General features: G+C 34.9%; 1 protein-coding gene across 1 annotated transcript in view; it reads right to left on the minus strand.

Moving 5' to 3' along the window:
* The window catches only part of CADPS2 (calcium dependent secretion activator 2), a 337763-nt gene that overhangs the window by 59789 nt on the left and 263984 nt on the right, over nucleotides 1-13990 (minus strand). Inside the window, exons 19-21 of the mRNA XM_067289963.1 lie at nucleotides 9393-9496; nucleotides 7823-7831; nucleotides 5542-5698 (exon numbers count right to left, since the gene is read on the minus strand). Of these exons, the coding sequence (XP_067146064.1) occupies nucleotides 5542-5698; nucleotides 7823-7831; nucleotides 9393-9496 (270 nt within the window). The remainder of the gene's footprint in view (nucleotides 1-5541; nucleotides 5699-7822; nucleotides 7832-9392; nucleotides 9497-13990) is intronic.

Consider the following 13990-nt stretch of genomic DNA (forward strand, 5'->3'; position numbering starts at 1 on the left):
CCCTCCCAGCACTTTGATATTGAAACTGCAAAGAACTTTACATTTATAAGACAGAATGACACAAGCAGTTTACTGCAGAATTTTCATGTGCCTAAAACTCCCATTCAGTCAAAACTGATGTTACATATCCTGGTAAGCAATTATGTAGTTTGAATTAGTTCTCAGTATTAGTAACCAAAACGTACATCTCCAAACTGAAGATAGGTTATGATTCCAAGGCAGTTCCTAGTAGGACTGAGCAAAATTCATAAGTACCTCATTTAAGAAAAGATTCCCACTAAAATTAATGGGAGGTGTAAGGTACTGATGAGAGGTATTGGTGTGGGTATAGATTTTGCTCTGGCTATTTTAAATCCAAATAGTTTTCTACCTCTACCCTGTAGTTTAAGATTGGGGCTATGAAGGAATACACAAATCCTAGTACAAAGTGGTACACAGGCTGTAACAGAGCAGGAAGCTGATGCTGTCTCTGGTGGTATTTGTCACTCTGCTACTAGCAACAGCCGTACTGGAAAAAAAAAAACGTATCTGAGAATTCCTATTTTAAATCAATAGCCATGATAATGGCAATGGCTTTCAAGAGACTAACTCTCAACATGTTGTTTTTTCTACGTCGACCTCATCAGACTGCCCACAGGTGTACTACGGGCATGTTAGAGCAGGTACACAGACATTTCACTGAGTGATACTTGATGGAAAGTGAAGGTCATGAGTTAACCTTATAATACTTCTAGTTTCCACTAATTCAGGCCAATGCTTGTCACGAAGTACAGATACAATAATGCTGAGCAACAAACAGGGCAGTACCCAAAGTCAGCAAGTGATGCTGCTAAAACTTAATTATGTTCAACATTAGAACAGAAAGCAAACTTGGAAAGAAAAAGAGTAGAATGGCCAAATATATAAATATATAAACACTGCTCAGGGAATTAGGTACATGTGCCACTAAAAGATATCTCCGACAAAAAGTAACGCTGTCTTTACAGAAAATGAGATACAGCCCCAAACAACCAGGTCATTCTTCCCTCTAAAAATACCCAACTCTGGAAAAAAATAATTTTGCTATCATAGAGAGATTGGGTACTGTTACCTCTGTACAACCCAGAAAGCTTTATAAAGCCAGGCATGATCACATACAAACAATAGAAACTTTGGAAATCATTAAAATACATGTTACAAAAGCAGCTACAGTATTTTTTTCAAACCTTTACCTTTTGAAAAATCACAACCAATTTATCTACAACTTATTATCTATTTCCACACAAAATGTTGAATGTATTATCACATTTTGGTATTTGTTAGCTCTCATCAGAGGAGCTGAAATATTTTATAGGATAGGAAGAACATGCTGCTCCCTCCATTTTTTAAAATAGTGCTTCAACTTAGACTTAAAATAACAGAAGAAGAATCACTGATGTACTCAGAATAAACCTCTTAAGTTTCACAAAATAAGGTAATAAAAAATGGCAAAGTTTAAAGTGACTCAAAATAGAGTCCTTTGGAAGGAAAAGTGAAGTTTCAGTCAGGATTTGAAATACAATGGATAGGAGGCTTTATACAGCAAGAGCTGCGGAAGAGGCGCTCTCAGGAACAATTAAGATGACAGGTCAGATTCCTGGCCTTACTTTCGGGCAGCACAAACTGGTCAGCAGGAAACTCAGTGAGAGAGATGCAAAATTCTTCGGTGACCTGATCATTGGCAGAACTGACTGCAATATCATTGCTTTCTCACCGCTCTCAGAGGAGCCTGAACAGACATGACACAGTATAGATTACGTCTTGTGGTTTGAACTTGAGAACTGCCTTTTACAGATTTTCTCTTTAGCTGTATCTGTTACTTCACTAGATGAAGCTTTTCTGGAAACTGCTGAAGATGGATCTATGTATGCCCATAACAAGAGTCAGACCAAAAATATATGTGCTGTCTATTCCTTCCAAGCCAGGCAAAAAAACAAAAACAAAACCCCTCTTTTATAGCATGAAAAGTTATATACTGTATCAGATAATGCATTTTTTCCCTCATTGTTAAATTAATATTAGCTATGATGTATTTTGTTTGAATCTTGTACAATGTTTTGTATTTTATGTAAAATAAAACGTATTTGATGTTATTTCAGTAGAAAAGACTGCATTCTCATTATCTTTCTAATACTATATTTTATTGACATATTTATAAAAATAATTTTACATGAAAGTTTGCTTTAATGCTCTAAATGCTGGATTGTATCTTTATTGTTAGGACTTCACTTCTGTCAGGTTTACATGAAAACTGACTCCTGCATCTAAGATTTAGAGCTCATTTAAAGCTCTTGAGATAGAATAACACGCAGGTGTCACTCCTCCAAATTTCACTGAAGATTAACCTAATATGCAATATGGTGACCTAACAGTTCTTCATTTGAAAGAAATCTGAAAAGTAATCTCTGATATAGCTGGAGAGTGAGAATAACCCAGTGGGATTTCCACCTCTTCATTTCCTAATGAGTTTTTTGATAATGAGAGGTGACTTTGCCAGTCACTGTGGGCTCTATTATGGCTAATTTACTCCACTTCACTCTCCTTGTTAATTATTAACACTAGCCTTTTTATCCTCATGAGACCACATTCCAATTTTTCCCTTTTAGATTTTTTCTAAATCTATCTTTATGAAGGTGATAGTTTTCAGGAAAAGGTTTTCACTTAGAGTAAAGCCAGAAATATTTATTTCACTTAGGAAGACTGTAAAATTGATTATATAAGCACAGGGAGCTCTTTCTAATGGCTTCAATGTACTAGCATGTGAAAAGGCTGTTAATTAAAGAATAAGCACTGTGGTATGTTTCACTTGGGAATCAGTTCTTGGTAGAATGGTCACTTGCCACTTGCTAACATATCCACAGATTAAAAGGTGACTAATTTCCAGGGTTGCTTTCCAATAGTTCTGGAAGGGGGGTGGGAAATATGTATAGTTTTCCAGATGGCCTTCACTCCCCAGAAACTGTCATTTACTATATCTATTACCACTGGGGAATTACTGAAATTGGTATACAGGTGTGACATTTCATACAGCAATCGTTTCTCTTCCTTCAGTTAAAATTTTACAATCTTTCTAATAATTGCTTTGACATGAAAAAACATTTCCCCAAGTTTTTGTAAAATGTCTTTCCTAAGGCTCATTTAATCATTTAGCATCATTATCCATTTAATCTTTTAAGGAAAGAAAAAATAATCTGCAGCCTACCAGTAACTTCTTTGCATTTAAGAATAGCCCTTGTTTCTTTCTACTACCTCTGTCAGTTTGGAATCAATGGAGAAAGGAACACAAACGTTACAATAAAGTAGTTAAAACTCATATCATAAATCCTTCTTGAAGACTAATGCAAAATATCTCCACAGCTTTCAGAAACTAAATAATTTTTTTAACTGAATGTAACATCAGATTTAGAGATGTGTCTCCTAAACAGAAAATGTAAGATGGTAAGACAGCCACCAAACACATTGAGATGATTACGTATCATGCAGCAGGCCATTGCAGGTACAATTCCTATTGGTGGCTTCAGCACGCTCACCAAAGATAACCAGGCACAACGGGCCAGACCCAGAAGGTGCAGCAGCTTAGTTGCTCAAATCCAGAATTATAGTCTACAATCCACAGAGTCAATAGCCCAGGCGATTAACCATAGAATTCAACTTCTCTAGGTATCTCTCTCTTTGACCTTTGCATTCCACGATCATCTAGTAATTATATATCATTAGGTATAAAATTTCAGCTGGAACCACACTAATTATCCAGAAACTAGGTAGGATTGAGGGGTTCAGTACACTGTCAGGATTAGCCATGTAGAAAGAGCAATCACTCTTTTCATTTCAAAATGCAGCTGGAGGCAAAAGAAGGGGTAGCAAGCCCTTACAGCAAAGTAAGGTTACAGAAATTTCCAAGGAACAGAAGAACTGGCTTTAATTCATTCCTCATCCTAGATGGATTTAAATCCACTGCTTAGAACAATGTCTTGGCTCCCAAACCACATTTTATTCAAGTAGTATAGTTTATGGGGAGAATGGCATCCCAGACTGAATCCTATGGCATGCTATACTGAACACTGAAGTTAAATGAAGGTGCAGCAAACATTGCAAAAGTCATAACGCCAGCGGAGGAGGCATGGATTTGCAGCTTTGTAACGAAGGCCCTCAGCTGGGAGCCTGGGAGCGGGGAAGCTCTGAGGAACACATACAGATTCCTTCTTGAAGCTCCTCTCCTTGTGAGAATAGGGTCACAGTCCAGACATGGTTGCCTGTGGTTAGCATTTCCTAATACCTAACTCTAGCCATGTGATACTTCTTTTCTTTTTTTTTTTGAAACACTTGCCTAATTTTCACCATGACCTGAATATAGGCTCCAGGTTTTCAAATTCGGATCAGACAGCTATTTCAGGTAATGCAGAATCTAGCTTGAAGGAGCCTAACTCTTTTATGAGATCTGGCCTCAGGATGGAACAATTCCTACATGCTTCCGAAAAGCTGTCCAAATTGAGTTTAAATTACCACTAGCATGGCAATTTCAACATGTTTGTGTAGCTGCTGTTTGTCAAACAAAGGATGCAGAGTAAGCAATCTTTAATATCTTAAACTATGGTGTACACTAATAAATACATTTTCTGTCACTAGGAATCTATGTGAGAAAAGAAATGACCAGGAATATGGCATTTCCTGTGCTGCTAAATGTCAGGGTATGGAAACACAATTAAACATTCATGAAACCCCTAACACTGGATGCTAATGTTCTTTTGCTCTGCACCAGACCACATCCAGTGAGGTGCAGAAACAAAGACTCTCAATGTTTAAGATTAAGCTTTAATTAGTGGCCCTGTCCATTTGCCCTTTTCTCTCCACAAAGTTAGTCATCTATGGCGTTATAGTAAATTGTACATTTGCTAGTTGCTCCTTTTCATGATATGGTGCTATGTCTAATAGGTACTATTATGAGATGACCTATAAGTTTCAATAAACACTTGGCAGCTGAAGGTAACAATAATACAATGATAAATAATATAAGTTGCAATATGTGTAACCTTGGAGAAAAACTCTTGAATACTATTTCCATTCTTTCAGTCATGCAGTCATGCAGATTATTATAAAAAGAAAAGCAAATTATCTCTTTGAAGAAAAATAAAAGCAAGATAACACAGATATTTTGAATTCTGATCCCAACACAAAAGTAGTAAGTAGTTTAAATGAAAGCTTAGAAGGGAATTGTAACTACAATTTTATTTTAGCATTATAGATTAAATATGAAATATTAAAAACACACTATGCTGCTTGTATGCATTGCTTTAAAAGTGAGCAATCTGTGAATGGTTAAGGGATATGCCAAAATAAGGAATTAAATGGTGCAAGCACAGAGAGAGAAACTGCTTTATTTCCAAGAAATGGAGCACCGGTATATATATATCATAAACAGGGGCAGTGCCACTCGGAGATTATCTTCACTAAAAACACATTTCTAAGGTGTGGGGAGAGTGAAAAATCCTATACACCCAATAAGCAAAAACCTTAAGATCTTACTGTCATTTCTGAGTGAGTTATTCAGCAGTTGGAAAAGTGGGAAGCTGTCCCAGGAGTCCTGTGGCTGTGCCTCAAGTGCTGAATCCATATCAACAGAATAAAGAGACAAAAACTTCTCTGCATGCTCAGCCAATAATTCTGGCCACCAAGTGAATGCCTACAAACATGCCAAAACAGAATTATTAAACACAAGTCACAAAGCAAAGAGATGCATTGTATCTATAGCAAAACACATTTGGATATGCCACTTCATGTCTTATTTCATTCAGGGGGATGAACAGGCCAAGGGAAAAATGCGAAAACATTTTATAAAACCTTGCATCAAAAATGTAAGAAATCACATAAAAAATTATGTTGGGAAATATGATATCATTGGAACAAAAATATAAAACTAAAAACCAAAACAACCTCTCTCACCAAAAGGCTTGCTAAGAGCTCCTTTCTAAAAGGAGTATAAAGCCCTGCAACTCTTTTTGCCAGACAGCAAAGAAAAGAAAGAAAGAAGGCCTCATCCTTGAAAAATAACACTATGCTTCTTTTGATTTCATTCAATTCTAATGCTATCAGTAATCAGATTAATTTATTTTTCAAATACATTTTGCATAAGAATTTTGCTCCCATTTGTTAATCACAAGGGATGGTTTTAATGTGAAATATTATTCTTTTAACTCTAAGGGTTTTTTTTAAAGATGCAGAACTTTTTTTTAATTCCTCATTTTGCCTTAAAGATGTAGACTTCTTATGATGAAGGCATCCAGTTTTCCTTCAGCAAATGTTACAAATACATCTTTAGAAGTTCATTAATGTCTATAGTGATTTCCAGTAACTTAACAGCATGTTAGAATACACAGTTTTCTTCAGTTAAAACTTAGTTTCTTAGGTAATCATAACTCAAAAGAAGAAATTTGTGAAAAATCAGTGTGTCAGCAATTAAAGACAGCTCTGCATTAAAGGCTGCTTCATTTCTACCTTTTGCACCTTCTTATTGAGATTTAAATCTGGGCTTTGAAGGGTAGGTATTGAAGATGAATATTGGATCAGAGGGAGCTATATGATCCTGAAGTTAAAGATGAAGGTGAAGTGAACCTATGAAAGAAGATGAATATCACACACTGCTGAGACTGTTTTGTTCAGAGTTAATGAAAATACCTAATGGTGAGAAATACTCACACATACTAGGTAGGAAAATGCCTTTGCTTCCAAAAGTAGCCCCCTGCTTCCGAATATCTCCATTTTTGAGTTACCAACATGGGACACGTATAGCTTGATCTATATAAGTGCTGAGTAGCCAGAACGTCAATTAAAATCATTCAGATCTTCACTTGCATTTCTGAAAAGCAGGTCCTAGGTATGCAGAATTATGTACCCAGACCTGAAAGGCATCTATTAAGAGTTTTGAAAAGTGGACCACAAATGTGTTCTGGCATCCTGGACTTTCCGATGACTGCCTATAATCCTTTTTGATATGGGGTGAACAACTACAACTTAAAAGGAGAAAAGATGAATTGGAGAGAGCTTTTAAAGAAATGCTGAGCATCCTCTGCTGTTACTGAAAGGCACTTGGTGCATTGCAATGTCAGGACTTAAGGATGCTGATTGGCATCACAGTGAAAAGGACAGATGAGGCTTCAAAAATTTTGGCAAGAGTTTGAAATGGAGTCTTTTCCCTCAATCTGGAAGAAGTTTCTCATTAGTTAATCCTGTTTAAATGGGAGCTCATTAAAGGAACAACCTTCTTACCCTAGAAAATAACTAACTGCAAACAAATGAAGAAAAAAGAAAAGAAATGTATACAGGCAATGGCAGGTGTCGCTTCCAGGCAAACAAAACTCTTTTCAGAAAATATTACCAAAAACTCAAAACAAACAAAGCAAAAGCAAAAAAACCCAGAAAACCAGCACATTCTCTTTCCATCTTCTTTCACTTTGCAAATGGTATTTTGAATCCAGACAAAAATTCTTTTGACCCTCTCAAGAATTACCCCGCCACTGCTGGGGGCAGCAAGTAAGCAGAATGGAAAAACAAATACAACAGCTAAGTTCAGTCATTATGGAGAATATGAAAACAGGCTAAAGGCAATTAGCAGTTGGTGACATACATTTTAAGAGAACAAAAACATTGACCTGATTAAAGAAAGACTAAAATTCTTAGATTACAGGAAGACACACAAATGTGGCAATACAAAACTAGAAATAATCAGAACAATATGCTGCACATTCAGTACACAGTTCCATGCTATAAATGGTGAAAAATAATGCTTAGTTGATCATGAATCACATACCTCTCCTCCCTGTGGGAATCCCAGAAATTTGGAAGTGTTATAAATTAAAAAAAAGAAAAAACTAGTATTAAAAAATGTGATGTTACTATTTTAGAGACTACTGATCCTTTTCTTCCGCTGCACCATCAAACATTTACTTAAAATTATGATGTAAAGTCACCACACTTAATTTTCAGTTTTGAGTAGGAGAATGCATAATTTTTATGATTTTTTTCTCACATATATTTCAATATTGAAAGTCTGCATGTTTTATAAATTTCATTAAAATTGAACATTTATTACATGAATCAAAGAAGGGGAAAATAATTTTAACAGTATAGTTAGTCTTCTCAGGCCGTCTTAGATTGGAAACTCTTACTGAATTGATTTTCCTTGAGACAAATAAAATATATTTACCCTTCTGAAATCTGACATCTCTGACTGCATATAAGTAGTACAGAAAGTAGTCTATGAACATGATGTTTAACCATACACAGTATCATTTGATCAGTTTTCTCTGTGTTTTTACCACAGAAGCCAAATATTCTTACATTAATGCAGTTTCTCAAAAGACAAAGAAAAACACTATATACATTTTATTAAGTAATCATTACAGAGTAACACAGTGGCAACAGTAGTGTAGAATGGGACCTCAGGGAATTCATTTCAAATCATGGAAACAGCTGTTTCTTCAGTATAAGATAAAATATCTATAACAAGTTCACACATGGCAGATGTAAGCTAAAAACTAGATTTTATAGTGTGATATAAAACCAGATGTTTTGAATGATCATATTTATAACTATATATACTAAATCATGTTTATGCCTTTGCATATTTTCCTCAAAAATATTTACTGATTTTTTTGGTGAACATTTTAAAAACAATTTCCTGAACCTTAGAAAACTAGATTTATTAAGTAAATGTTAATAATATATATAATTACATGTACCTGGTCAAGTTTATTTTTCTAATACCTTGCTATAAAAGGTGCTATAATTCTAAATATTCTAAATATTATGGTTTCTGTATCACAAAGCAAAAGACTTGAGAATAAGAAACATGAAATTGCTCTATTTTATCTCTTCTACTTTATAATGACATTTTAAAAACAGCAAGTTTAAAAGCCGTACTTTTCCAATCAAAAGAAGAGTGATGTGAATGTGATGATTTTATCCATCATTATTTTTGTGTTAAAATCAAGATCCATACAGCATGTTGGAAACCAGCGTTCAGTTATGTTTTCTTCCTACTTTGAATGAGAGGTGAAAAATTGGAAGGAACAACTGTATAAGGCTATGAATGTTTTCCGTACCATTTCACCACCTCCAGCACAGAGATCCTTTCTCTATTTTTTGCTCTTCAAATTTCATTTCTAAACCTACAGTTCATTCAAGCGAATTCAAGTAGAGTTTTATTTCACTTCACTTTTCATAAGCTTCAATTCTCTTACTCCTCTGTAAATGTGAACTGCCTTAAACATATGTCAGAAAGTAAAGCTAAAATGCTTCTTGACAGAATTGCTTCGCATCAGGGGAGAAAAAACGTAGGAACAAACCATCCTCTACAGCAAACACAGTTACGGCCTCACCTCTGAATGATGTTCTTCATTTTGCTGCAATACTTCGATACAGAGTTCTGCCAAGTGAAGAACCTCTTCCAGTTTTCTAGCAGGTGTTGCTTGGTTCATGGTCTCTATACGATATAGCATACAAACCAAAATTGCGTTAATGAGAAATAAAACACAATAAATACATTCAACTATAACAAGAGAAAATGATGTGAGAAAGGAATGGGAAGAGTACAAAGTTATAATTTTCTGTATAAACAATTCCACATGTTAAGGACAATCATATAATACACGTAAGAATACCCAGATCACTAGAAACAGAAAATATTTAATTCACAAAAGAATCACTGATCACTATAAACACTTTCTAATTTGATATGTGAGAACTAACAGGTGCATCAATGTATTAGACGCTCAACTTCTGCAACAAGCAACTTCTAATTCTCTTCAAGGTCAGATATACAAAGACAGCAGACACTAGAGACCTTTTCTGTTGTTGTACATTCAATACAATGCCATTCTCACTAGATGAGTCATTGCTGTCACTACTTCAGCAAGATGCATGCATTTTGCAGCAGTTAAAATTCCAAACATGTTTTATCTAAATAAGACCCTAAATTTTAGGTGGATTTAAAAATAAGAAGAGACACAACAATTGTTCAGAAAACTAATTTCTCTACCCCTCTCCCTGCTCTTCAATAATAAGATTGAATCTAATGGTTCTTTTCAGTACATAGTGAAAAGCAACACTGTGAAATAAAGATATTATAACAAAATTGACACAAACATACTAAAAACTCCACATAAAAGAAAGCAGGCACAAATGAAATGAAGATCAGTCGTTCTACAGAACAGACTTCAAAAGAGAACAAACAACAAAGGTAAAATAAATGTAACGAAAACTCTTACAGGGCAATTAAACTCAGTTTAGTTTTAAATTAAGAAAAATCCATAGGACTATATCCCAGGAGTAGTCATGGGACACAGTATAGAATAACTGAAATTTTTTGCAAACAAATTTTAATCAGTAAATTAAATATATTTGTCTAACTACCTCATTTTTATTGCTTGGAATAACATCAGTATAGCTATATGAAATTGTCCATTTAACAAGGCTCTTGTCCCAGAGCCTAAACCATGGGATAGAAATGATGCGCATATATGGTTCAATATAATCATACATAAAGTATTTTTATTTTAAGTTTGGGTCACAGATTAAATAGTTTGCAGAGGATGTCTAAAGCTGATAACACAAAGTGAGTGAGGACCTCAGAAGTGCTGTTTCCTCATTTTCTGTGCATATTTGTAGATCATGTGAATAGTGAATCACATGAATACACATCATATGCAGAAAATTCTGCTGATATTTCTTTCTCATTTGATGCATTCATCATGACATAGAACATTAGAAGATTAATTTAAAAACTTATGTAATCTTCTTAGTGTTAATAAGAATATCAAACTGCACACACTAAATATTTTTAAACACTTAACATTTCTGGCAAGTCAAAACAACTTTACAGACAACTTAAAGGCAGTTGACCCTGTCCAGTTCTTCAAGACTAACACACTGATGCACAGTAGCTTGAAGAAATAATACAGCTTTAATGCAATTTTTGAAGGAAGATTGGATTAGAACTTCAGTAAACTTATACTAAAAGGTGACTATGAAAATGCATTATCTTCATGCAAAAAACAAAGCAGGCAAATTAGTTACTGAAGCAACTAATTTTCAAAGCAAACAAATTTTCAAAGCTCATTAAAATACACCACATAACCGACATATTAAAATAATATGATTTCCAAGAACATAATCTAATCAAAGAAAGAGTTACCGTATGAACATGGACTAAACACAAAACACATATCAGGACACAAAACAACATTCATCATGTCAAGGTCATGATTATCTATATTGTACTGAATTTGCAAATTTGATACTGTAGAATATTTATATGAATATAAGCATAACTATATTGACGTATAAGGTTAACTGAGGATAAAAAGGATTTGCCCTACTCCTCCTATTTAGGTTATAGTATAATGACTACTATTGGATTCAGACTTAGTGCTTTCTATGTTTATCCCTTATTGAAACTGGTGTTTCCTCTGGTGGTCAGTGTCTTCCCCTCCCTGAACACACAGCAAATACTATTCATAGAGCTGGGAGGTATCCACTTACACTAATGAGTCTTAGGAAGAAACCAGTGATATTAATAGGGAGTATGACTGGCACATCTGATTTCAGCATAAACAACTCATTTTATTACAAATTCAGCCTGCTTTTTGTAGACCTTGGCACTAACAAGGTAAACAAAATAATTGCATCTATAATTGTATTCATTCCTAATGAACTTTAAATAAGCCATAAACTTTTCAAAAATTATATCCTACAATGGCTCTTCTAAATTAGTAGAAAGTAATTCTATTAATTATACTGACTTCTAGTTCCCATTTTGTAGCAGTGAAACTTGAAAATAAGTTCACTTATTCTACACCTGGAATAAGTTCAAGATAGCCTAAGAATGGGTATCAAACAGACATCATTATTTGCAGCGAGAATAGGAAAAAGACCACAGATTTACTAGCTGACTGTAAGATTATCCTGAACCATCACTACGATGAGATCATGAGGAAGAGAAACAGGGTCTCAGGGAGGTATTAATTCCATTGAACAAGGCACTGGGGAAACCTCGTATAGTTCTGGTCATCTGTGTTGAAGTGATGGATTTAAAGCAGAAATGGCATTGAAAGAATAAGCAGGAATAGAGAATCTATGGTCAGGTCAATGCTGGCATAAAAATAAATCAGTCAGGAGTAAGTTACTTAGACCATAAATTGAAAGGATTCCTTTCATTACAGGACTTACGTTCAGTATGTAGAGGAGGAAAAGGACAAGAAACCTAAGTTTCCTGTAAAGATGTGTGTGGCAAGCTTCTGAATGGCTTAAAAATGATTAAAATGTGGGAGAGATGGGGTTCAGTGATTTCCAGTCTCACATTTCTATGAAATTCCCCATGCTACTACTCAGTGAAAGCATGTAAACTATTCTTGATGCTTCATATAGCTTTCAATACTATTTTAAAAATCATTATTTTTCTATCAGATTACTGATTATAAAATGCAGCAGATAATTGGACTCCTTCTACCTCCTTGGACAAGTCACACTAATTTTGTTGTCATTCCTTTATTTGAGGAATACATAAATACATGCAAAGTCATTTGGATGTTACATGTTTCTCTGAAGCTTAGGCTTCATTTAAAGCAGCTTCTTTTTGCCTTTGTAAGTTAGCACACCAGTGAGCCTTCATTCTCCATAACTAATGATCTCTTTCCAAAATCTACCAAATATGGGTTTATCAAAGGTATCACCATCATTTACATGGGCGTATAAACAGGGGCCATAAAGTCATTCAAGAGAAAAAGAGCTAAATATTAACTTTTTTTACCAAGCAAGTGGTACATTTGAAATATGAGTACCAATAAACTGTTAGCTGGAAGTTTTGGTCTCCAAAACATCTGAAGGAAACACTGTGCTTGTCTTTATAAGTACGGTTAAAAAAATTACAGGAATGGAAATCAGTGCTGTCAGTTTTCATTATGTTCACGATGTCTTTCTGCCCACAGTTACTAAAGGTTGTTAAGATATGTTTACACTGCTCAAACTAAAAAGTTGCTGCAGGAGTTGAGTCAGTAAATAAGTTGCTTGACACCTTTTAGCAAATAAACAGAAAAAGCTATCAATCATCTGTTCTCAGCTTCCCATTCTGCCCAAATAAAAAAAGCAAGACAGGCTTTGCAAATAATGGATGCTTTCTCAAGTATGTATTATCAATGAGTCACATAGGTACCAAGAAAATATTGTTAACTGAGCTAAGTTAACTGACTAAAAAGCCATTGAAATGAAAAGGTGACTGCTTCATGGACCAATGGAGTTTAAGGCCAGAAGGGACAGTTAGATCATCTAGTCTGACCTCCTGTGTTACACAGGTCACAGTATTTCTCCCTGTTCCCCTTTTATCGAGATCAGCTGCATCAGTCTTGCTTTCCAGAAAAGTTAATCGTTGAATTGAAGATAAATGTAAAATTCAGCTTTCAACTACCTGCTTTATCCAGCCAACCTGCTTTCTCCAGCCATTAAAACTTATATATTTTTTACCTCTTAACTCTATCCATTTTCAAACAGATTTTTAAAATGCCAACAACAGTATGACCTAACATTCAAGTACTTACCTGTGCCAGATGCTTTCACCATCCCCTCTACTCACACCGCCCTGTTCAGTTACAACATTCACATGCCAATAGTGGGAGCTTTTGATGATCTGCTGCTCTGCTTTTACCCCAAATTCATTTCAAAATGAATGCCTTCCAGGTACAATCTGATATTTTGTATGTATGTCCTGACTTCCTTTTTATGGTAGTATTATTATTTTACAGCGTGCAACTTTGCATTTGTTATATTAAAACATATCAAGCTTGAAAGAGTTGAAGTTACCAAGCAATCCAGATCATTCCAACTGCTTTGCTATCATCATTTCTTTCCACAAGTCTTTGCATTCTCTGGACTTCTTTAAGAAAAGTTTTTGTATCTACTCCCAACTGATGATGGAAATGTGAAA

This window comes from Apteryx mantelli, chromosome 1 (assembly GCF_036417845.1).
Source record: "Apteryx mantelli isolate bAptMan1 chromosome 1, bAptMan1.hap1, whole genome shotgun sequence".
NCBI lineage: Eukaryota > Metazoa > Chordata > Aves > Apterygiformes > Apterygidae > Apteryx > Apteryx mantelli.